Source organism: Salminus brasiliensis, chromosome 10 (assembly GCF_030463535.1).
Source record: "Salminus brasiliensis chromosome 10, fSalBra1.hap2, whole genome shotgun sequence".
Lineage (NCBI taxonomy): Eukaryota > Metazoa > Chordata > Actinopteri > Characiformes > Bryconidae > Salminus > Salminus brasiliensis.
The window spans coordinates 5,412,993-5,439,755 of record NC_132887.1 but is presented as its reverse complement, the minus strand read 5'-3'; the positions used below and the strand labels follow the sequence as shown (position 1 = coordinate 5,439,755).

Sequence of the window (26,763 nt, the reverse complement as noted above, 5' to 3'; positions counted from 1 at the left end):
TAAATAAATAATAAATGATTGAAACCCTAAAACATAAATAAATTCAAGTGTTGTATATGTCATGCTATTATTAGCTATGGATATTCCCTATTTGTCTCCCTAGTTAAGTCGTTCTGAATTCCCACCTAAAGGTACAATACAATATGATTTGGACTCCCGGTCACATGATGCTACAAGTGCTGGGAGGTTGAAGGCTAGCATGGGCGTCTTCCAAGCCAGCCAAGTGCATCTTTGCAAATGCAACGTCATGGGACAGCTGAACACGCTTGGAGGAGAACACTAACCACAACTGCATCAAGTCAGCTTGATCAGAGATTGAGCTCAGTGGATGGGGGAGGGGGTGGAGAGGGGTAGGGGTCTCTCTGGGACTCTCTCTCTCTCTGGTGGCTGTGGCATCATTAAGGGCTACAGATCTCCTGATGATAGAGCCAACGCATCGACGTCTGCACCACCTAACGCTAGCATAGCAAATAGATCAGTGTGAGCAACAACTGACTCAAAGGTTCAGTATCAACACTGAGCATGAAACAGGGGTGTCATGCCATCTCTAATTTCAACATATGCATAATTTACTCCATTACAGCAACAGCTGCTCTGTGTGTACATGTGAGGGAGAGAAAGTAAGAGAGAGAGAGAGAGAGAGAGAGAGAGATGTCCCGCAGGGCCTTTCCTCAGCTAGTGATCATGTGGTGAGGGTGATGGAGCCTGTGGGAGACTGGTGTGTGACGAAGACGAGATGAGCGGAGGCGACACCTGGGAGCTGGCCTCTACTCTATCCACACCCAGATGAACTCTGGTGTTCCTCACACACACTTCACACACCACACACACTAGATGATGAGCAGTCAGAACTGCAGAGTCAGATATTGTAATTATAACTTAGTGTCAATTAAAAGTGTAATAATAAATATATAATTGTGAGAGTTGTTAATATTAATTGAGATAATTAAAGGAGGGTAACAGCTGTCATAGTAAAAAAAAAATGTAATAGTTGTGTGACTCAATAGCTGTCGTCATAACAGTTGCCATAGCAATAGTGGCCATAACCACTTGTAATAGCTGTTAATAATTAGTAATAATACCTGTCACAGTGCACAATTAAAGGTGCTACTAAGGGTTCTTTGAGCGATGCCTTTACACTGACTTTAAATGGTTTAAATCTTCACACATATTTCTCATTTAATAAAAAGCTTCTTCATAGAACCAAAAATGGTTCTTTCATGGCATCACTCATAAAAACCCTCATAGCACCTTAATTTTTAAGAGTGTAATAATACATCTAGAATTGTGAGAGTTGTTATCATTATTTAACATAGCTGAAAGAGAGTAATCTAAAAAGTAATATATATATATACACACCCGGCTCTGATGCATTGGCTAGCAAATGCCAGTGCTGGTCAGCGTTGCACTGCAGTGAGCAAGGTCAACTGTGCTCTCTCTTGGGCCCCAGCTGCCAGATATCAGCACTGACTAAAGCATGACCGGGATTCAAACCAGCGATCCTCTGGTCCCCGAGTGGTCCAGCGGAGTAAGGCGCTGTCACTATGACCAGATATGACGTATTTAAATAACAGCACAGAATAAGGACATTTCTCTTAGAAATAGCCCTTCTTCTTAATAAGCAAGTGTCAGGACACCAGGAGGCATGTCAATAGACGACACTGGTGCTTTGCTATGGGTGACAAAGTTAGTTGAGACTTGTCAAAATAATAAAGATTTAACAAGATTATTACGTTTTAGCCTCAGATGTGTAAAAACACTGTCTTCAGGGCTGAAGAAGTGCTCACACGACTGTGGAATAAAACAAAGCAGTGGGTGGCTGCGGAAGAAAGCAGTCTGAAGTGTGTATTCTGTGAAAGGTTTTTAGTATATGTTTAGTGTGTGGCATTGTTTTGTGTGCGTTTTGGATGTGAGTTTGTGAATATGTGAGTGTGTGAGCCGTGCCTGAGGTGTGTGGTTTGTGAGTGAGGTGTGTGGTTTGGGTGTGTGCAGCTAATCACACATCTTGCATTATCTTAATGAGTTCAGGAGGCTACACGAATTACTTCCCACACAGTGCAGACCTAATACAAATCACTTCTTTTTAGACATATCTCTTGACTTGTTATAAACACACACACACACATACATACAATAATTTTAATTTAATTTTAATTATTATAATAATATATCTGCATTATTTGAGCAGTTGTCATTTCTGCAACTAAATAAATGCTCTAAATAGCAACAAATTTTTTTAGGAATTTGGGGGAAATGTTGTCCATGGTCAGTGTTGGGGGTAAAGTAATGCATTGTAGTAATATGAGTACTTTTTCTGTAACTAAGTAATGTAACGCATAATAGCTAAATATTTTGTAATCACATTACAGTTACAGTTTTTTTTTCTTAATAAAAAAACTGTAACTTGCTTTGCTACTCTTTGCTACATTTTTATATTGAAATATTATTTTAAACTCCTGAATCTGATTTCTGAGTAGTTCGTGCAGTGACGCCTTGCTGCAGCTGACTGCCGGGCATGTTTTCTGAGCATTCAGCCATTCATTTCAGCCAGTTTCATGTAGTTAATGAATTTAAAAGGATCTGAGAACTTTTAAAAGATCTGAGAACTTAACTTTAATTTATGAAGTTTTTTTTTTTGTGAATTCAGTTCTTATACTTGCCTGTTGTGAAATGCTGAAATGTTGGTTTTGTTTTGTTGTACCATTAAAGAAGGTTTTATTGGACTTTTTCTATTGCTAAAATACATTTACTTGTTCAGAGAAAATAAACATCATTAACAGTAAAGTGAAATCCATTTTATACACGTTACTGATACAATCTGTTCCTAAATAAACTATTGAAAGATTAGTTCTTTTCAGATTTGTACTTTTCAGATATGTTTGTAGATGTTTGTAGAATTGAGTATCTTACTGTAGGGACTTGCATGTAGGATGTAACTTAAAAGTAATTAAGTATTAGATTACATATCAGTAATGGATTACTTTTTTAGAGTAATTACCCCAACACTGTCCATGGTTTATGCAACAAAATACAAATGTTAATTTTCCTAAACACACTGCCTATAAATAGTAAAACCAGATAAACTGATCATGTAGGATGGCCTCTTAATTTTTTTCTGGAGCTGTATATATATATATACACACACAATCAAGTCAGAATATTATAAACACCTGTCCGATAGGGGGAATAACTAACTAGTCGTGGCATGGACTGTATCAGGTAATGGAAGGTGTCCATTATAGAGATTAGCTGATAAATGACCTGTGGGGGAAACGCTGTTCATTCTCAGTACACCTTCACTACAGCAGCTCTAGAACTCCTCACTAAGTTAGTGGTTTCCGAGATGCTACCACCCCTCCTTCACCCACTGTCACAGTCACATCAGAATATTATGATCACCCCTGGCTTGGAATGAACTCGGCCCGGGACGTCAGAGATGCTACACATGTAAATAAGCGAGCAGACCAGTCAATTGTAGCAGAGTGTAGATCGACTGTCCTGGGAAAAGGTCACGATTTGACTGATGTCCAAAAGCACATGATAATAGGGTACCGGGGGAAGGAGGATAGCATCTTGGAAACCACTAACTTTGTGTTATGTTCGAGAGCCGTCGCATATCTTGCACACCGAGTGCCTCCCAACGGCATAAGAGGGGACCCCCACTGGCTAGTGATGTCAGAGGGGACTGACTAATCTGGACCAAGGGTGGTTATTCCCACTTTCAGGTAGGTGGTCCTAATATTTTCCTTCAGGATTTTCAGATAGAGAGTTTCTAGAATCATGCTTACATCAAGTATGAGCCCCAGGTCATCACACTACCACCACCATGTTTGAATGTTGGTATGACGTCCTTATGGTGGAATGCGGTGTTGTAATGGGACCCATATCTCCACTTTTGACTCATCAGACCTCAGAATATTATTAATACCCAAAAATCTGTGAGGTGAGGGGTATGTTTTGTGTCTTACCTGGCAATGGCGCGAGTGCAGCAGCGGGACATGTTGAGGAAGGAGCTGGAGCTGGCGCGGGTCTGCAGGACGGCCTCGATGCCCCGCAGCAGGTCGTTGGTTTTCAGGAGCAGCAACATCTGCCGGGGCACTCTGTTCAACAGTTCACTGATCTGAGGGAGGTAGCGTGCTGCATTCGTACGGATCTCCACATCCTGATGAAAACACACACACACACACACACACACACACACACATTTCCTGTCAAAATGTGGGTCTCATTTGCCTCACATACACCCCTGAACCTTATTTGAACAGTACTGAGAGATGGAGTAAATATCTAAACGTGTACTGAAGAAATGTCTTTAAATATCATTAATAAAAGGTAATTAATAGAAATGTAATTTTCCTGTGAGAAAACTGCCCCCCACACATTTATTACTACTACAGATGTGTAGAATTAGACTCAGGAGAAGAACATCAGCTGCAGATGGAGGAGTCTGTCTTATTTAAACCTCAGACGTTTAGTCTGGTCGGCTCTTGACTGAAGTTGAAGTGAGTGATTAAGAAGATCGCCATGGCCAGATCCAAAGAGCTCTCAGAGGCCTTTAGAAAGAAGCTTGCAGATACAGAGGAGTCGGGGAAGGGGTTTAAACAGATCTCAAAGCAGTTCAAATGGGGGGAACATTTAAAACAACTGCCAACATGTCCAGGATAGGCTCTCCTAGCAAGTTCAGCTTCAGAGTAAAAAGTCTCCAACGGTCCTAAAGTGCATAACAGGAACTACAAACACACTTCAAACTATAGAGAAAACTAAAAATGGACAAAAACTTAAACACACAGGGTTCAATGGACAGCAGAGATATAAAGAATGCAAAATCTCCAAAAGGGCAACAGGAGAAAAAAAAAAAACCTCCATAACTAAAGCCATAACTTTATTTTGAAGCCTTTCTATTGGTCCAATTATTATTTTTAAGACACTGTAAAAAGTAATAGCCAGATTCACATTATTAAATGAAAAATAATTGAAAAAATACAATTATTAAATATTCTATATTTTTAAATACTCTATATTTTTAAATATTCTATATTTTTTCATTAAAAAAAGTTACAAATCATCAGAGCCCAGGATTTCTAGAACAATGTGCTTGGGAAAGATGAGTCTTGTCCTGATGTTTTGACAGCAAGAGTTCCCTCCTTACTCAATATGTCATGGCTTCATTCATTTTCCCCCATAAAATCAGTAGTATGAAAAGTATATATATATATATATATATATATATATATATATATATATATATATATATATATAGTTTAGTCTGGCTCAGATGATTTTTTTAATTATTAATGATAATTAATAATATTAATGATCTTTTTTTTTATGTCAATCGGACTGTTATTCTTTACATTTAACATTTAAAATCTTAAAAATAAATTAAAGTTATGAAGATTTCTTCTCCTGTTGCCATTTTGGAGATTTTGCATTTTTGCTCTTTTCAGTTTTAAATAATAAAACATTTAACTTGTGTAATTTGTAAAATTTGCTAAACCGAACCCTTCTTGTTTCTGGTGACAGTGCACACTTATCCTGAACATATTTATTACACTATAACATATAAAATACTCACATACTATTATAGACCTTTTTGTATTAAACAGACACAGGAACAGGAACGCAATGCAGATGCTGGTAAGCTTCACGCTGGTATTTAAGAGACCACTCTAGCCAAAAAATGCTAATGTGGCTAGCAGTTAATGAAAGTGAGTGGGAAACGGACCTCTTATGCATAATGCTAACTGGCATGTTTCACTGAACCGTTCCTTGGGGTGTGCTGAGATTTATCAGCAGGCTGAGAGAACGTAGCTACAGGATATGTCCATCTGCCATGAAGTATCCACATTCATGAGTGTGGAAGAGTAGCAGCAGGAAAATGGAGGAGATTATTTCACAGGCAACTGAGAAAGTAAGTGGCTGAAACAGAGACAGTGAAGATTAGCTGTTTTGGCTCTGCCACTTGTGTGATGTCAGCCCCCCCAGCACATCTCTGCTAGTAATCAGGCATGCAGACTTTCCTTCCTGCCATGGTAAATATGATGGAGAAACATGGGTTTCGCTCGGCACGTCCTGGGTACGAAACACAAGCCGCACACTTGATTAACACGTCTGATTAACAAAGGTGTCAAAAGTATTCATATTCATTCCTCAGGTAGAAGTGAGTGGAGATACTAGGGTTTAAAAGACTTCTATAGAAGCTGAAGTATCAACTGAAGCTTTTTACTCCAGTAAAAGTGTAAAAGTACTGGTTTCAGAACGACTTCAAGTAGAAGAGTAAAAGTAATGGAAGGAAAACAAAGGCCAGAAGCTTAGGCCGCACCACAGGGGTCTATAGTGCACTACCCCCTCCCCTCCCCAAAAACCCATTTCTCTAAAAGCCATAATGAGGAGAATGATCTATTAAAATGTTGATGTTAAAAATGTTGGGCTGCACTAGGCTCCTGTTTCAGCTGCAGATCTGCCCATTGAAAATGAAGCATTTCAGTAATATCAGCTCTATTAAAGGAGCGTCTCTGTGCTCTACTGAGCATTAACATGAGCTTCATGGAGGAAAATATGAGGAGTCGTTGTCTAGAAGTTTTGTAACGCTGCAGAAAGTCAGACTTCAGAGGCGTGTGATCAATAAGCTTTATTGGAATGTAAATGTGGGGCCCAGTCGGGACGTTTCACTGCAGCTCTCTTGAGTCTCTGCCACGGACACAGTCTTCATACTGGACCACAGACGTCTGCTCTGTGCTTGCTGTAGTGGGATGGGACGTGTGCAGGTGTGATGGATCGCCTATAAACCAATAGGGAGTCAGAATGGTGTCTGTTTATACTTCTCATCCAATCAGGATCAGACTCTCACTTTCCGAATGGAGAGATTTATCTGGAGAGACTACAGCCTGCTACAGCTTCTTACTGTCGATTGGACTGTGCAGCTATTTACACTGGCAATAATGAATTTCATTACATTAATCCGTCAATGATCAGGTTAACAGGCCAAGAGACTGCAATCAATCACAGCTTGCTCTCAGAAATTACAGAGCTGTGGTTCAATAGGGTGTCAATACTGCGAAGAACAACACTAAAATTAAACATAAACACGCCTATTGCGCCTTTCGCTGTTTTGTAGCACGTATTGACTGGTCGCATCCATAATTATACAAAAGCCCCTATGCGATGTTCCTCAGTCAAAACAGTCCCTCAGAAACACCTCTGTGGACAAATAATGCAAATTGCCAAACTCAAAGATTCCGGGATTGCTGGATCTACTGAAAAACAACGAGCAATCAAATGCTATTGTTTTCCATTGTCGGATTGTGAGATATAGGTGAGCAATGCAGCAAAATTATAAGATACTTGAGCACATTTTCGTGATTCACAATGTGTCATAAAAACACATCTGTGAACCATTTGGAACAAACACAGCGTGCCAATGACGCAGGAGCGGCACAATAAAACAAGTGAAAGTAAAGCACTGTGACTGTCAGATCACACTTCCGCGAGCCTGGCCTCTCCTCCATGCAGTGCGAGATTTAGTAAACCCAAGTCATACAGCAGTGCGCAGCTTTCAGTGACCTAGGCTCCTGTGTTTTACTGCAGAAGCTCCAGATCTCTTCAGAACAGATGCAGGTGAACATAAATCCAGTAAAAGGAGCAAGAGCTTCTCACTCTGAGGAAAGTGGCTGAGATCTCATCAGATCTTTAGTCTGAGAACTGAGACTCGGCTCCACATTTCTTCTAGAGACAAATACACTAGTAAGACCCACGGCTGACCACAAGTCACTACTGAACAACACAATAGCAACTGCATGGGATACCATAGCAACCACCTAGCAACTGCTTAGCAACCACTTAGCAACTGCTTAGCAAGCATTTAGACAAAACATTGCAACCACCTACAAACACTATTGCAAACACCTAGCAACCACTTAGCAACGCCATAGCAACCACACAGGATACCTTTGCAACCACCTAGCAAGCTCCCAGCAAACATTTAGACAAACCATAACAACCACCTACAAACACTATTGCAAATACCTAGCAACCACTCTGCAACACCATATCAACCATCTAGTGCCACTAAGCCACCACTTAGCAACACCATAGCAAATGCTTAACAACCACTTAACAACTACTTAGCATTAACCATTTAGCAAAACCACAGCAACCACCTACAAACCCATACCACATGGTCCATATGGACCAGATAGCAACTGCTTAACAAACATCTAGACAAATTATATCAACCACCTAGCAACCACTTAGCAACCACATGGGACACCATAGCGACCAGCTCACAACTACCTAGCAACTGTCTAGCAGCTATTTAGCAAAACCAAATACCAAAGTACCAAAGTAGTTGCCTAGCAACACCATGGCAACCATAATACAATGGCAACCATCTAGCAACACCATAACAACCACCTGAAATACCATAGCAACCACATGGCAACCAGCTCCCAAGCACCTGGCAACTGCCTAGCAGCTATTTAGCACAACCATAGCAACCACTTATAAACACTATAGCAAATACCTACCAACCTCTTAAGAACTACAGATGATACCAAAAAATAGCCGCCACAATAGCAACCCCAAGCCCATCTAGCAACACCATAACAACCACCTGAAATACCATAACAACCACATGGCAACGGCCTAGAAATCCATTTTTGTAGTTGTAATATTTGTTTTACTAAGCAAATAAGCCCTTACAGCCCAGATCAGGAGCCCGATAACATTAGCATATCCTCATAAACCCCACCCCAGTTTGAGGGCAGATTAAAAACATTAAACATTTACATCAAAACCGGCGACTGACGTATCTCACCTGAGACGGTCATTCAACCACACGAACACAGAACTTCTGTTTACTCTCCAAGTCCTGCAGGAGTCCAGTCTGGCCTCTAATGGCCTCACCTGGGAATGGTTCCCAGGACTGGCTGCAGCAAGGCTGAGTGAATGTGGCTCTACCTGGCCCAGGGCTAATCTCCCCTCTGGAGGCCCGGTGCCAGGAGACATGGCAGCCGCCCGCAGAGACCAGTGAAGGCCTGCTGGAGGCCCAGGTCCATAGCAAGCTGCTCAAACAGCCAGGCCAGGTGTGCAGAGAGACTGCCATGCCAAACACACGTCTCTGGAGGAGGACGCATGCCAGTATCTGTTCTCAATGGAGAAGCATTTAAGGGGGAAGAAAACCCAAAACAAAACATAAAAGGCCGTCATTGTGGATTTGTGTGTTTCAGAATAGCTCAGCTCTTACCCGGTCCACTCTTCAGTCCACACAGTCCAAACTGTGAGGTCATGGTAGCCAACACATTTACACCAGTTAGACCAGTCAGAACCAACTAATCAGACTACTGCAGTGAAAGGCCCTGGACGGATCATTGTCCTGCTGCATAAACAAACTAAGCTTTAGCTTTAGGTTAGAAACTGATGGGCAGATGTTCTTCTTCAGGGTTTTCTAATAGAGAGAAGAACTCATGGTTCCATCAATTATGGCAAGTCATCCAGGTCCAGCAGAGGCAAACCAGACTCAATTCATCACACTACCACTACTGCTGGTCGGACTGGTAGGTGGCAGCTGGTCTGACGCAGGTAGAAGGGACCTCAGTGGGCAGTCTTCCAGCAGGTCGGGCTGGGTCACCCTGCATGTACTCAGAGAAGGTAAGGAGCCAGAGTTCGTTCTGAATGGATTCATAGAGAGCAGAGAATGTTGAGCAGTATCAGAGTGTGTCTGACGACTCCGGAAGGTCTGACTATAACAGCCTTATTAAAAGGAGAGAGCCAGAAGGTAACACAGACACGGGAGCACCCTGAAACTCTAGCGTCCATCTAATCCACCGTCCACAAACCTGAGTGATTGCATGCAAGCAGCGAGAAGACAGCTCCAGCATCTCAGTGTACTACAATTCCCTGTGTCCGCTAACCCCTGGACCTACAACCATGATCCCCTTTATAAGGGGAAACATTAATTACCAAAAGCTAAACTAAATTTAAAGACTGAGACTATGTCTGAGTCCCGAACATTATCTGGAAGGTTATTCCGGAGTTGGGGGGCTTTATAAGAAAAGGCTCTTCCCCCTGCTGAGGTTTTCTGAATGTGGCTGTAATTTTACACCAATGGGACCCACAGCTTCCAAAGTGACTCATCAGACCACCAAATAATGTTTTGGGGGTCATTGAAACGTTTTTCATTTCGGCACATGCAAGACAAGCCAGCAGAGGCCTTGCACCTTGCGACTCTCCCATGGGTGTCATTTCTGCCTCTTGGATGAGGCGTTGATGTGACCCCTGGTGAAAATGTTGTTGGTCGGGCCACTTCTGGGAAAGTTCCCCGCTACTGCAAGTTTTCTCCATTTGTGGTTGATGGATCTTACTGTGGTTCGCTTTAGTCCCAGAGCTTTAGCAATGACTTTGTAGCCCTTATAAGACTGGCAGATGTATCCGAAATTGTGTCCTAGCGTAGTGTCCCAATTATCAGTGCACCATAATATACACAGTACAAATCCTGTCCACTGAACGGACACTGCGTTGTCTGGTTTGAAGATTCTTACACAGCTTCTTCAAGGAAGACCGACGTTCAGACTGTTTATGTGACATAGTCCACAAACCTGAGTGAATTCAGTTCTGCTCCCTAGAACAGTGCTCTATACAGTGATTACATTTACATTTACAGTACTGACGGCCTTATCCTTATCCAGGGCATATTACAGAGGTGGGCCAATTAGTGTTAGGAGTCTTGCCCAAGGACTCTTATTGGTGTAGCGCAGCATAGTCACCCAGACCAGGAATCGAACCCTAGTCTCCCATGTGGTGTGGTAGCTCACTGGCAGGTAGTGGTCTTATCTTTTGCGCCACATCCACCACATGTGATCTGGACTAGGGCACAGTTTCGAACACAGCTGTTGTTTCACATCTGTATCTGAAGCTGTTTTGATACCTTCTAGCCTGCTTCACATTGCCAGACAGGTTCTAAGGTTTTAAGCAATGATTATTATGATTTATGACTCAGCAGGTGTGGCAGTAATCGTGCCTGGGTGTGGCTAGTGAAAATTAACCCAGTCGTTAATTGATTTTGATTAACTGGTTGATTTAGTAGCTACTTCTATCCCCATGAGTGAAAATACTGTAGGTTATTAATAAGTCATTATGCTCAGCAAATGGAATGAGTGTATATTTTTATTAAAATTTGTTAAATTCAAAGTGCTCAAGACAAGTAAGGAAATGATTGTGTAATAAATTGTGAATTGTTAATTGTTTTGGTAAATAAACATTACGAACAACTACATTTTCCTTGAAATGAGGCCTTCAAGAACATTCTGTTCTTCTCGCTCTATATTTATAGCACAACCGGTCCCTTGTTGAGAAGATTACCCAGAAACACATTATCAGAAAAATCACACAGCCTTCCTTGATGCATCAAATGATTGGTCATCAATTTTCTCCCAGTCACGACAGCACTTTAATTGAAGTGATTTCCAGGCTATAACTCGAGCTTAGAAAACAAGCTACACTTTGCTGTTGAATTTCTCTCATAATCTGCAAATCCTCAACCCCCAAAAATCACAGAAACAGGAGGAGGGCGAGGGAGATTAGGGGCTAAATTAAGTGGATTTAAGTTTGCTATTGCTTGGGCGGGATTTGCAGGCGCCGGTGGCATGACGGAGCGATTGTTCAGATTAAAATGGGACAGGGAACACACGCTCTCCGACCCCAAACGCTGCTCCAGCGAGTCGCCCATATGCCCGCCGCTCTGTCCGTCGCCTAATCCCGGCTCCCGCGCCAACACAGAGCCGGAGAAACGCGCAGGGCCCGTCCTTGTTTGTGCTTCCTCTCTTTAAGAAATGGCTTGTTTCCCTGGACTGCTGCCTTATCTGTTCTGGCTCTAACTCTAGCTGATTTTACTCCAGGACATTTGCCTGTGAGATATGGGCCCGCTCCATGGCTCCCACCCTCCCTCCCTCCCTCAGTAAGCGGGCACAGATTAAAAGCTCTGTGACGCACAGCGCCTCCCTCTTTTGTAGATTTATGCAATGATTTACTCCTTTGTCAACACAAATAATTGCTGCCCCGCAATCTCTGCGCTGAACGGAGATCCGCTTGTGGACAAAATACGCGAGGCCTCCCTCCATAAGTTCTGCTTTATGGGATTCATTTGTTAGAAAAGAGCTACTATGTCGTTCAGTGCGATACATTATTTTTATGTCCTATTTTGGTGAATTGTGCTGCTCTCTCGCCCTCTCTCTCACCCGCCACACCCCCCAATTACCACCCCCTCTTTGAAATGTGTTGCCGCTCCGAAGTTCACCTGAGAGTCAGCTCTCCTTTTTTTTTTATTATTTTTTTACTGAGGCCACTGTGCTAACTCACTCTGCCCATCTACTCACGGCATGCTATCCTCTGATGCTTTTTGGTGGGGCGCAGTGGGCTGTTTAAAAGGGTCAGCCACCCTCCATGAGTGTCTAAGTGACAGAATGACCATGTCGGTCTACAGCAGCCTCGGACAGTCGAGACATGAAAGTCCACTGGACGGCCACAAGTGCATAGCAATTAGATAACTACTGACACAGCATACTGTTAGAACGAGAGAGAGAGAGAGAGAGAGAGAGAGAGAGCGAGCGAGAGAGATCAGGAGTGCTTTTATTAGGGTTGTCCTACACTGTATTACAAAGTGTTGAGTGTGACGAGACCCTAGCAACCACCTCTCTAGACATGATGAATGGGCCAATAGAAATACGTTTCTATTGAAAGTTAAGAAGTTTTTTTTTTTTTTCCTTCACCTGTAAAGTTGCCAAAGGTGCCGCTAATGGTTCTGTGAGCGATACCATAGAAGAACCATTTCTGGTTCCATAAGGAGGCTTCACTTCATGTATAGAATATTTACCAATATCAAGGTCCTTTCAGATTCATACATTTCTATTATAAAGCTGGATGTTGGATGATCACCACCCCACCTCATCCCACACTCCCCAACTTATCCCAATAGTATTGAATGGAGCACCACCAACCATCCATCATTCCAGAGAACACAGTTCTTCCACTGCTCCACAGCTCAATCCTGGAGGGCTTTGTACCACTCCACCCCATACCAGGCATTAGGCACATGGTTCATGCTAATCTTCTCCTCAGCTACTGGCAATACTTCTCTACAGGGACTAGACAAGCTGTGTATGTGTGTGTGTGCATTTGCACATCTGTGTCAGCAATGGGTGCAACATTCATTCATTAGAAGGGGTGTCCACAAACATTTGGACATCGCGTATCATCTAATGCTGCGACCGTGTGATATTTTTTGGAGAATATCGTGGTCTAAAATTTGATCAACTTGTGACCTGCCCCCATTTGCTTCATGCTGGACCCTTAAAACTGACGATTCCTCTCCCTCTCTCTCTCTCTCTCTCTCTCTCTCTCTCTCACACACACACACTTAATGGAGGAAGAAAATAACCCGTAGCCCAGCCTGTGAGTAAAATGGAAAGGGTTTTAGAGCGACAGGCTTTTTGTAATACTTTGCCTGAAATACTCATTCAACTTTATCCCCATGAGAAGTGAAAACTGTAGCATAAAGGGATTAGCTGCCCCCGGCAGCTGGCCACGTCACTGCTCTCCATGCCCCACAGGCCTCCGCAGCAGCCTGGAGAAAAACTGGGTCGATCCAATAACGCAGAGACACACGGAGATCAGGTTTAAAGGTTTAAAGGAGCTGAGATGGTCTACATTCTGGGCCAGGCTAAAGAAAGAAAGGCAAATATCAGTTCAGCGGGGTGTGAAGCGCACACGCTAAAGTTTCTCATCTGAATTTTTCATTAAAGGAAGGTGAGAAACAGAGATAATGGATGTGGAGAGAGGTGGGTTTGATTACAGAAACGCAAAAAAAAAGGATTTGTGAGTTGTGGAGTTGGAGTATTTGCTAGGTGGTTGCTATGTGGTAGCTAAGTAATTGCTAGGTGGTTGCTATGGTATCACAGGTGGTTGCTATGTGGATGCTACAGTGTGGCAAGGTGATTGCTGCGATATTTTAGGCGGTTGCTATGAAATTGCTTCGTGGTTGCTCGGGTGTTGCTGTAGTTTCACAGGTGGATACTATGGTTTTGTTAAGTGGTGGCTATAGTATTGGTTGCCCAGCAGTTTTCAGAGGTGGTGATCATCCAACATCCTGGCCTCACTGATGCGATTGTCACTGAATGCAATCAAATCCTCACAGCAATGCTTCTCCAAAACCTAGTAGAAAACCTTCGTCCCTGGACAGTAGAGACAGTTACTCCAACAAAAGCAGGATATGCTCTTTTTAACAGCCTTAATTTTAGAAGAAACAATGAATAAACAGGTGTCCCAATACTTTTGTCCATACAGCGTATTGGCTATACAGCCTATAAGTAAAATACTTTCTCTTGCCAAGCTATCATTTTTCTGCCTTGCATTTCTAGTGAAATTACTCCAGACGTTATTTCAGCACCCCCCCCCCCCCCCCCCGTCCTGAAATGTGTGTTAGTGGTATCGCTTGCTGTTTTTCTAATGTCAGCTATTTCAGCCGGCTCTGGCGGATCTATGAGATTTTTTTTTTTTTGTGACCGGAGGTTTAAGGCAGCAGCCACTTAATTCTTTACACATCAGAAATTGATTTAACTGCTTACCACAAACTTGCATCATCCCTGGGGAGAGAGAGAGAGAAAGTGAGAGAGAGAGAGAGGGGGAGAGCTATTTCCAGATTGGCCCTGTGACAGTAAGCCGTGCCAACACACACCCAGAGTTTTCTACAGCTGTCGAGCGAACGGAAAAGGCCAGAGCCGGTCAGAGAGAGCTTAAGTTTTTGAGGTTTTAGCTGAGTGTGTGCTCCAGCCGCAAAAGCCCCAAGGCTCAGCGCTGGGCAGCGACTACTCAAGAGCACTTCAGAAAACGAGGCCCAGACCCAGGCATATCTCTCTCACTTTCTCTCTCTGTCACTCTCTCTCTCGCTCTGGGAAGACAAAGTGACCAGGCGAGAGAGGGATATAGCCCTATACATACACAGTTCTGAATGGTCCATTTTTCCCCCCTGATCTGGGATCAGTTCTCCTGCCTGCTACCCCCGTGAATACAGCTCCAGGGCAGCCATTATTAGACATGGTGCTGATCAGCGAGGACAGCAGTACGAACGCTCCAAAATAAGCGCTCCCCTGGGACAAACACAAAGGCAATTACACAGGAGGGAGGCTATTCTTCCTGCCCGCCACCAGAATTCATTATTCACGTCCAGGCCTTTCATGGCGCTCAGCCTGCAGAATTAACCGGGCCGGCTTTACAGGGGAAGATGAGGCTAGCTCTCGGCAACAATGACTTAACAATGATTTTAACAAACTTACAACCTGGTTAGGCTATTTAGCGGAAGCTGAGGAGTTTATAAAAATTATACTGAAGAGCTATATTCTACATTTTCTCGTATTTTGCTTTGTTTCTTCCCCTGAGGAGTTGATGATGTTTGTGTGAGTTAATGTACATGGCCATTTTCCAACCCCTCCTTATCTCTTACAATTAGATAGGCTGTTGACCATGCCATCACATTTTAGCACCCCTGTCAAATTACATGTGTTTTCTGATTTTCCATGTAAAAATAAGTAAATGGAAATACAAAAATGGCACTTTTGAACTTTCTACAACATAAAAATGTAATTTTGCAGCATAATTAAATGCACAATAACCCAATAAATTAAGTTATCAAACTTTTAACATGTGCAAAAGTAATGGCACAGTTTAATTTAAACAACATTGTGTAGCAATTTTATTTTAAACCAGCAGCTTCAGGATCATGCTGATGCTCCACTGACTATAACAAGGAGAACAGCATCTCCGTCATTCCCACTCCGGGCCGGAATGCTGCTGCTCCTGCACTGTGGAGCTTTGCTGGTGGAGCTGCAGGAGGAGAACCTCTCTCCAGAACCGCTGTGTAACCTGAGTCATATTAGTGTAAAATACGAACACCCAACAACATGGCATTGAGCTGTGGAGCAGTGGAGGAACTGTGTTCTCTGGAATGATGGATGATGGTGCTCCAACTCAGGTGGTTGCTATTGTTTACTAAGTGATTGCTATGGTGTTGCTTAGTAGTTGCTAGGTGGTTGCTATGGTATCACAGGTGGATGCTATGGTGTGGTTGCTATGGTATTACAGGTGATTGCTATGGTGTTGCTAGGTGGTTGCTATGCTGTTGCTAAGTGGTTGATATGCTGTTGCTAAGTGGTTGCTAAGTACTTGCTAGGTGGTTGCTAAGTAATTGCTAGGTGGTTGCTATGGTATCACAGGTGGATGCTATGGTGTGGTTGCTATGGTATTACAGGTTATTGCTATGGTGTTGCTAGGTGGTTGCTATGCTGTTGCTAAGTGGTTGACATGCTGTTGCTAAGTGGTTGCTAAGTACTTGCTATGTGGTTGCTATGGTATCACAGGTGGTTGCTATGTGGTTGCTATGGTACTGTTAAGTGGACGCTCGATGGGTGCTACAGTGTGGCAAGGTGATTGCTGCAGTATTTTAGGCGGTTGCTACGAAGTTGCTTCGTGGTTGTTCGGGTGTTGCTATAGTATCACAGGTGGATACTATGGTTTTGCTAAGTGGTTGCTAAGTAATTGCTAGGTGGTTGCAATAGCAGTTTTCCAACTGGTTGCTCATTATGAGCATCAGCACATGTTCGTAATGTCTGAAATTCAGAGGAGAAACGATGCAATCAACCATACGAGAAAACAGCAATCGAGACCATACAGAAGCCCAGAACCCAAAGCCCAGCTTTTATATTACTTCTACTGTTTCTCATTCAGTCAGATTGCTCGCACATACACACAAACACACACACACACACACACACACACACACACACACACACACACACACACACACACACACAACTCTCCACACCACAACCTATTAAGGTTACTGTGATGTGCTACAATTCTCACAGCGGAATGATGTCTCGTGCTTTACTAGAGAGGCACTTTTTGCTCTTAGAGGTCTCAAACATGTGGTCAGACCCTGCAGGAGGCCGGTAGTCATAATAAGTTCTATTATTAAGTGCATCTCTGAAATAATAGGGTGCATTTGAAAAGTACATAAGTGCCCAGAATGGTCAAAGGTATGCAAATAGCCCCGATTAGAATGGATTCTAAAGGGCAGAGTCATTTCATGTACAGCTCATGTTCATGTGCGAGTCCAAAGACTTGCCTCCTGTCTGTTCCTGTTTTCTACACTGTAGAAAATATGGAAGGCATCAGAACTGTGAACTAACACATATGGAATTATGCAGTGAGCCAAAGCAAAAAAGTGTTAAATCAAAACGCAGCTTTGCATACACTTCTCATTCTCTTGAGCAGCTGGGCATGATGGTGGAACAGGTGTGTGTGTGCAAATAGACAAACAGTAAACAGATCTACAGCTACACTGAATATCTATAAATATGTACATATACACACTCACAGTACTGTACATGTTCTAGGCCCCTAATCACATCATTTAAAGCCATGTCTCTCAGCAATAAGAGAGTTTTTACTGTAGAAGCTCCATCAGAACAGATGCAGGTGAACATAAATCCAGTAAAAAGGAGAAACAAGAGCTTCTCATTCTGAAGAAAGTAGTGAGATCTTGTCGGTGAGCTAGTCTGAAGAACAGAGCTCGGTTCCTCCAGGGTTCTCCTGGACGCCCCCCAGTCCAGCCAGCACAGCGTGGAGGATGTGTTCAATCAACTCCATCAGCAGCAGCAGCAGCAGCAGCAGCAGCAGCAGCTCACCTGATTTACCATCATTAAGCCCTGATTTACCACCAAACCAGGTGTTGATCTGAGGAGAACTCTAAATAATACTAGACTCCATGAGGAGAACTTTGGAGATGTTCTAATGATGAACACAGTGATGGAGAACCACCACCACCACTTTCTGTAGGAGTGTTATTATTATTAGTGTTTATTCTAATATCCGTGTTTTACTGAGCAGATACATACCTACTGCCCATATCAGCAGCTTTTTAATGCCATTTACATATATATATATATATATATATATACCTGTGCACATTTTAATACACATTACTGTTATATATATATATATATATATATATATATATATATATATATATAACATAATACTCATTGGCTGAATTTAACATATGTGGGGGTAAAACACAAAATATGCTTTGTCCAAACATTATGGCACTTGTAAAAAGTTAGTTTTCAATATGTTAAATTGAGCAAATTTATAGAAATTGTGCCCTAAAAATGCATATTTGTGTTTTTTTCTTCTTCTTCTTCTTAATTTACTTTCTGACTCCCACACCCCTTAGGACCTGTATGAAAGCCCACATTTAGTCCATCTAATAACTACATTACTGGCATAATTAGCATTATAGTGTCATAGGGCCCCAAAATAGAACCCTGTGGGACCCCACAAGGCATGCTAAACCAAACTGTTTCCAAATAACTCAGGATTTTTAGCTGAATAATGGACCTAAGGTTCAAGAGGTTGATCTTCCATTATATTGCTATTATATGTATTCTATTATCTTTGATTAAACACTATTTATATAATTTTTTTTTAGTTCAATCTCTGTTTACTGTAAATGCTCGGCTACATTAAAAACAAGGGTCAAGGGTTTGCTCTAATGGCTAGCGTCACCGCTGCCTCATCCGTCCGTACAGATTCAGTAAGGTTCAGCAGCAGTGCTGCTGCAGTGGAGAAAAAGGGTTAACAGCACATTCACATTCATCGCTCCTCGGGCCCTCCGGGGGCTTCGGTTTCACTTTGCAGTCTTTGGTTCAAAGCCCCGGCAGTTACTTTTTTCATTTCAGAATAAACTCAATTTCAGATAACGGACGCGAGGCCAACAATGAGGACGCGGTGGCGGTTCGGCGAGAACCTGCGCAGGTGAGAGTGTGCTTGCAGGAGAGAGCCTCTCCACCTGCTCAAGGAGATCCATTTAAAAGGAGGCGTCTAACTCGCTGTGAGAAACAGCAGCGTAGTGGAAGGAGACTGAGGTGATACTTAGAAAAGCCCGCGGGTCCTGATCAGGAACACCGAAGCACGTATTGAGCGGCAGTGTGGAAATGCAATACACTCCAAAATCAAGGTGCCAGGAAAGGTTCTTTGGAGTGATGGCATACAATAAGTACTTTTTAGAGAACTGTGAACTTCATGGCACTAAAAAAATGTGCGACTTAAAGTAGCTGAATGCAATTATTAGAATCAGTGTCCACAAACTTTTGGACAGATATAATGTTTTATTAAATAAAAGTGCTACAAAGGTTTCTTCTTCTATGACATTACTCAAAGAAACCTTTGTAGCACCTTTATTTAATAAAACATTATATCTGTCCAAATGTTTGTGGACACTGATTCTAATAATTGCATTCAGCTACTTTAAGTCGCACCCAATGCTGACACAGATGTGCAAATGCACACAGACAGCTTGTCTCATCGCTGTAGAGATGAACTGCCATTAGTCTAGGAGCATGGGCTAGAGGGGTATAAAGCCCTCCCCATCATTGAGGTGTGGAGCAGTGGAACTGTGTTCTCTGGAATGATGATTAGTGCTCCATCCAACAGGACTATGGAGTTTGGGATGAGTGAGGTGGTGATCATCCAACATCTTGACCTCACTAATGCTCTTCAAAATCTAGTAGAAAGCCTTCTCCCCTGGACAGCAGAGAGGCAGTTTCTACCACCAAACTTGTTAATACCCTTGATTGCTGAGAAAACAATGAATAAGCAGGTGTCCCAATACTTTTGTCAAATATAGTGTAAGTACAAAAATGTAAAATATAATAAAATGTTAGAAAACGTTTTGCTTACAGAAACAAAAATGTTGAATTGCTCTGGTCAGAACAGAACAGAACCTGTTGCTGGACCGTTGGCGCTGACCCAAAACGAAACAAAGGTGAAAAACACCTTTGGGTGGGGTCGACGGAGTCAGCATGGTCTGTGCAGACTGCAGAGGGAATTGGAGACGAGCAGCACAGCACATATTGGAGGCTACCCCACGTACAAGGCAGATGCTGGCTTCTTAAATGGTGCTGCATTTATCGGACATGTAGCAGAACCAGAATGTAGCTTCTGCTCATCATTTAAGGTGGAACATAGACCGTCCAGATTGAGTAACTGACCAGTATGCACAACTAGATTACAATCAAACATGCTTTCTAAGCCCCCCCGGTCCGAAACACGACTGGAAGGCCAAAAATCGGTCTCCGTCCCTCACACACTGCTCAAATTTCTGTCCAACTGGCAACCCCCGACTGACGACAAAGTCTGCAGACTAGCGCTAACCAGCACAGACTCAGCCAGACTGAGAATCAGGGGTTAAAATCTGGGTAAAAATTGCGTAGTGTAACCCTAGTTTAACGCATAACACAGAATTTGGACGTATTTTGATCATGACAGCCTGTGGTGTATTATCACCAGACCTTTCGGAGCACTTTGGTGATACATAATGGGGAAAATTCCACAGCCTGTGTCATGTGACATCCACAGACATGTCCTTATCAGTACAAACACCACCTGCCAGGTCTAACAGTTCTCCCTAAAACCTGCTATTCCATTCGCTCGTGCCACATAAAGCCTACGTAAAAGCAAAAGAGGTGATTTCTTCTTTCCTATCTAATCAGTTCATGTCGGGTTTGAAATGCAAGAACCAAAGAATACACACAACGATCAGCCAGAACATTAACACCACTGACAGATGTTTTAGTGAAGAACATTGCTAATATGGTTCCAATGGCATCCGTCATAGGGTGGGAATATTAAGCTGCAAGTGACCAGTCAGTTCTTAAAGGTGATGTTGGTGTTAAAAGCAGGAAAAAGGGCCAAACGCAAGAATCTGAGACACTCTGACAAGAACCAAACTGTGACGGCTAGACGGCTGGGTCAGAACATCTGTACCATTGGCTGGTGGAGGGACCGGCGAACCAGCAACAAGGTCATGAGCGCCCAAAGCCTCAGTGAAGCGAAGGCTAGTCCGTCTAGACAGGGACTTGCAGGACCTGCTGATAATGTCTTGGTGCCAGGTACCACCTTCAGAGGTCTTGTGGAGTCCATGCCATGATGGGTCAGAGCTGTTTTGGCAGCAAGAGGGGGATCTACACCATTTTAGGCAGGTGGGGTGGCGTTGATGTTATGGCTGACTGATGTATGCTGTGCCCTGATGTTGATCAGCTGGGTTGGATAGCTCCGAAAGTCATTTTTTTTCGGGGTGGAGAACAACAAGTAATGACTTCTGCAAGAGGCTACACTGCCCATCAAGATATGGGGTGGGTTGAGGAGTGAAGAAGTTTAAGTAATGGCAATAAAATCAATGGCAAATCCAACCACTATACGAGGTGTGTGGACATCAGTGAAGAACATGCAGGAACCAGTTCATTTAGATGCTTAATCTACCCTATGTTATTTTTTTTATCCGGAATATAAACCATATATTGGTCTATTATTGTCATCACATGTATTTATTTGCATGATAAAGAACCTGCTGAATCTTTGACATGTTCTACATAGCACTGTTAACACAGATAGCGCTTTATTTTTGATACTATACAGACCCCCCCCCCCTTCTTCTTGCCGAAAGTGAAGTGCATTATTGTCATTCCGGCTGCTGTCGAACACTGAATGGATGGCTCCGAAAGCCATTTTTTTTCGGGGTGGAGAACAACAAGTAATGACTTCTGCAAGAGGCTACACTGCCCATCAAGATATGGGGTGGTTGAGGAGTGAAGAAGTTTAGGTAATGGCAATAAAATCAATGGCAAACCCAACCACTATACGAGGTGTGTGGACATCAGTGAAGAACATGCAGGAACCAGTTCATTTAGATGCTTAATCTACCCTATGTTATTTTTTTTATCCGTAATATAAACCATATACAGGTCTATTATTGTCATCACATGTATTTATTTGCATGATAAAGAACCTGTTGAATCTTTTACATGTTCTACATAGCACCCTTCTTCTTCTTGCCGAAAGTGAAGTGCATTATTATCATTCCGGCTGCTGTCGAACACTGAATCCACCTCAACTAATGTTGATCTCCTGAGTAAGCAGAAAGGTTGGGAAAGGCTCAGGCTTGCTGAGAGAACACACGAGTATGGCATTATCCAGACAGTGAGGAGTTCCTGACTGACAGCCTGATACCATGAGTATTTTTCCACTTTATTTGGAAGACAGTGCGCTCTGCAGTGTAGTTCCTCTTCTTCTTCTTCCCCCCCAAGCCTCTCCCTCGCCCCCCCCCCCTCTGTCCATCAGCAGCCGTGATTGCAGCTCACTATTCAAGCTCAAAACAAGCCCTGCGCTGCCACAATGAATGCAAATTGCATTCATTTCAGTGCAGCCCTAATGTTCTTGACTTTTGTTCCTGATTCACAGCACAAACAAAAACGGAACAGTGCATCGCTCGCAAGACCGAGATTATTATTTTTGCTCGCCTTCCTTCCTTCGCCTTTCCTTACAATAACTCCGGTTCAGTTGGAGGCTCCGCAATGACCGATTACCCTCCATTTAGCCATGCATGTAATGGAAACACACCATTCTTGGAGAAAAGTTCAGTGCAGTGTTGTTGAAGAAGAATTTAGCATGGATCAGTTGAAACGCAGCTAGGCATACTGCACACAATCGCATGCAAAAGTGCATGTTTCAATTACTGTCTGAGTCAACGCAACCTGCCCTGACCGTAGCCTGCTACATAACACAATCTCTTTGTGCAATTTCTCATGAATAAGTAATGTCCGTTTGCACAAGCTGCAGATCCAAAACAATGCAAGACGCAGCTCTAAAGGAACTACTCTTCCTACAACATACACAACATGTTTCTTCTGGAATCTTGGGTTTTAGAGCTTTTTAGGCCTTACAATAGATGTTGGAACATCTATGGTGAGGTCAGGAAGATTAGTTCAGCTACCCCAGACAGCTCATTCTATTACATTAACATTTAAGGCATTTGGCAGACGCTCTTATCCAGACAAACCTCCAAAAGAGCTTCATTGTTTACTCAGAAAACAGTGAAACTACAGAGGAGGGTCTTCAGTCTGGGTTTGAAGACAGCGAACGTTGGACTCTGCCGTTCGGACACCCAGGGTAAGTTCGATCCACCACTTCGGCGCAGAACAGAAAAAGCCTGGGCGCCCGTCTTCCGTGGTTCTTAAAGCATGGTGGGTCAAGCCGAGCCATACTTGAAGCTGAAGAGCTCAAGTATGGCTCCAAAGGTACTGGTTGGAGCTCCATCCTTCCAGACAACACAGTTTTTCCACTGCTCCACCTCCACCTCTCTAGCCCATGCCTGGCATTAGGCAGCATGGTGCCTACAGGTTCATGTTTATCTGCTCCAGCGAGTCCTATTCTATTGGCAGTACTTCAAATACTACAGGGACTAGACAAGCTGTGTGTGTGTATATATATATATATGTGTGTGTGTGTGTGTAATGGGTATAACTTAAGTAACTGAATAGTAGCTGAATGCATTAATTAGATGGGGTGTCCACAAACATTTGGAGCTATAGTGTATATGTTCATTTGCAGGGTTTATGCATAAATTAGCTTTTAATAAAACTACATTTCTGGACCTTTCACAATTTCCCATGGGGAGAAGCTGCAGCTGTTATATGGGGTAGGACGAGATAAAGAAACAAATAGAGTGATGGCGAGAGAGAGACAGTGACAGACAGGCAGATAGACAGGCTGGATGTTAAAAGGCCAGAGAACTGAGAGTGTGACACACACACACACATACACACACACACACACACAAACACACACACACACACACACACACACACACACACACACACACACACACACACAGACACTGACAGACACACACAGAGAGGGGTGTAATGCACAGCACTCAGCACACAGAGCCCTACTGAGGGCTAATAAGGCCAGGGTTTTAGGGGCTGGGGCTGCAGGCAGTGGCAGATAATTGCAGAGGCAGGCCAGAGCGTCTGATGGAGAGAGAGTCGAGCCTTTCATCTGAGGACGCCTGCCACAGTCGCCCTAACGAGAGGGCAGGCCCATATTGACCAGCACTTCACTTTGCCTACAACACTAATGGCGTGTGTTTATCAAAATGTTTGAGTGCTTTCGCCTTCGGCGTGCTTCAGACAAAGCTAGCTGTGCTTCATTTTTACATTTATTTATTTCTTTCTTTTTACAAGGACAGCTAGAGTGAGCGCTGATGTCAAGAGGGAAAATAAACAAGAAAACACAAGTGGTTGGTTCAGGTATTGATCTAATTTCCCAACTGTAAGGTGCATTCATTCATTTCACTGATAAACTCTGCAGTTTCTTTTTTTTTTATCGCTGGATAAAACAACACACAATATCTACCAATACAATTTGTCAAATGAGCCTTTAAGAGAGATGTTAAAACACTCAGTGGCTCACTCCCACTATGACCCGGGGGGTCACAAGTTCAAATCCTAAGCAATGACGCTTTGCCATCAGCAGCCAGAGTCAAAGAGAGCACAATTGGTCAGCTCTCTTTGGCTGGGTAGATGCTCACTCTTAAGCCTTGTTGGCTGGTTTGTTGGAGCTGGGGATGGCTGGGGTCATCTGCCCAGTGATGCCGGATCAGCAGCAGTTCGAAAAAAAGGTGGCTTCACATTTACTGCAGGAGGAGTGTATCAGAGGAGAGTCCTTACCTTCCTAGTATCAAGAGCACTGTTAGAGTTAGGGGGAGCTTTGAACGGGTGGGTTAATCTGCAGTGCCAAGAGGGACATGCACATGCGACAATAAAGGTGGCCTGGACCTTTCAGTGCTTTTCGTGCTCCTAACACACCTGACCCAACTAATCAGCTCGTTATCAAGCCCTTTATTGAGTTAAGGAGGGTGTGTTGATGCTGGAAAAGCACTAAAATGTGTGAGGCAGTGGGCCTCAAGAACCAGGACTGACAGACCTTGCTGTGAATGGTTCTTTAAGACCAGCGGCAAAGAACCGTGTTTGTTTGAAGAACGTTTACATCAAGCTTTAATAAGCTTTTATAAACTCTGCATTGAAGAACCACTTAAGGCACCTTTAATTATTATTATTATTATTATTTTAAGTATTTTTAAAAACTGCAAAGATACATGACTGTCTATTATCCTAAATGACTGACTTACTTATGTGATTTCTGACACTGTACGACTCGGTTGTCTATAATTAATCTGTAAATAATATGGTTATTGCTTTTTAATTTCTATTATTATTTATATAGTGTGTATATAGTGTAATTTATCTACGTTTTTGCATCTGAGTGTCTTGCTATCCCTTTCTGTTGTGACACTGAGAATTTCCCCACTGTTGGACTAATAAATGATTATCTTATCTTGTCTTAAACATGGACAGACATTAGACTTCCAGACACTAGATGGATGCTACTACTGTTAGTTAGCTGTGCTATGTAGAAATATGATGGCATGGCTGAGCTGCTCTCTGTGGTTCCTCCTAAACGCTTCCACTGTTCAATAATAACACCACTCACAGTTGATGGTGGAAGATCTAGGAGGGAGGAAATTTCACCAGCTGACTTGTTGTTGTTGTTGCAGAGGTGGCTACTATTACATACAGAACCACGCTGGAATTATGTAAAATTGTATCTCATTTTTTGTATGGTTATTTATTTATATATTTATTTAAGTATTTTTTTCCTCTCTCTCAGCCTCATTGTGGTGCATCAATGTGTTTGTTTATTCTATGTCTTGTTTTTGAAAAACAATAAATATTGTATTCATACATATAAATATATTCACAAAAAAACCCACAAAAAACACGCTGGAGTTCAGTGAGCTCTTTAGAACCACCCAGTCTTTCACTAATGTGTGTAAGAAAGGCAGACTGCAGGGCTAGGGGATTGATTTTATACACCTGTGGCAATGGGACTGAATACAATAGGTGTGTCCCAATACTTTTGTCACAGCTACTATTACTTATAAGGAATTACTTAAAAGGAAAGCTGTGCAACTCTGCTTATTTTGTGTCAAACTATCACTTAAACCTTCCCCTCTAGATAAATATTTGAGTATGCAGAACCACGGTTCTGCCTGTTACACTCCGACTGCCCGTCTCTGCCGCTCCAGTGCGGTAGCTACATCTCCATTCCTGCATATGGATAAGTGCAAAGTGCACGGAAACACTGTACAACTACCTAAAAGCACAGACACCAATTACCTCTCGCCGCGCACTGTACATGTAGCCAATCAGTGCTCCTCTCGCTCAGCAGGGCAAAACAGTGGCAGTAATTGAAAAGGTGATGCTGAAAGCATTAGTAATAACTGTGAGCGGGGCTGCTAGACGCCCTGTCAATCAAACTCCAAATCTGGGCGCGCTCTCTCGGCTGCCGGCCCTCATTATTGGGATTTGATGTCTACAAAGCCTGGCTCATCTAAGTCACCGCCTAATTTCACCATGGATGTTTTATCTGCGAGAGGATGAAGGAGAAAGAAATTACTCATTCCTTTCAGCCCTCTCTCTCTCTCTCTCTCTCTCTCGCGCACTCTCTCTCTTTCTCTGTCTCTCAGACACAAACAGCCTCCAATAAAACTGTAAAGATGTCCAGACCAGATTCAAAGAGTGAGAACTATTGTGTTTCTCGTTCTTTAGTGCTGCAGTGCAAGCACACACACACACACACACACACACACACACACACACACACATATACTTGTTTTTATACCAACATTAGCACCATTGCCTAATTGCAAATCCTCCTCGTCTCACAAAAACAGACCTGACCATTCATGCCAGGCATGGGACCTTGAAGGGCGTCCTGTAGTATCTGACACCAAGAGGTCAGCAAGTTGTGAGG

At 42.9% G+C, this 26,763-nt stretch overlaps 1 protein-coding gene across 2 annotated transcripts in view; it reads right to left on the bottom strand.

The window, feature by feature from the left end:
• The window catches only part of adck1 (aarF domain containing kinase 1), a 223,748-nt gene that overhangs the window by 10,848 nt on the left and 186,137 nt on the right, over nt 1-26,763 (bottom strand). For both annotated transcript variants that reach the window (XM_072689029.1, XM_072689028.1), the window contains exon 10: nt 3,969-4,162. In XM_072689029.1, the coding sequence (XP_072545130.1) occupies nt 3,969-4,162 (194 nt within the window). The remainder of the gene's footprint in view (nt 1-3,968; nt 4,163-26,763) is intronic.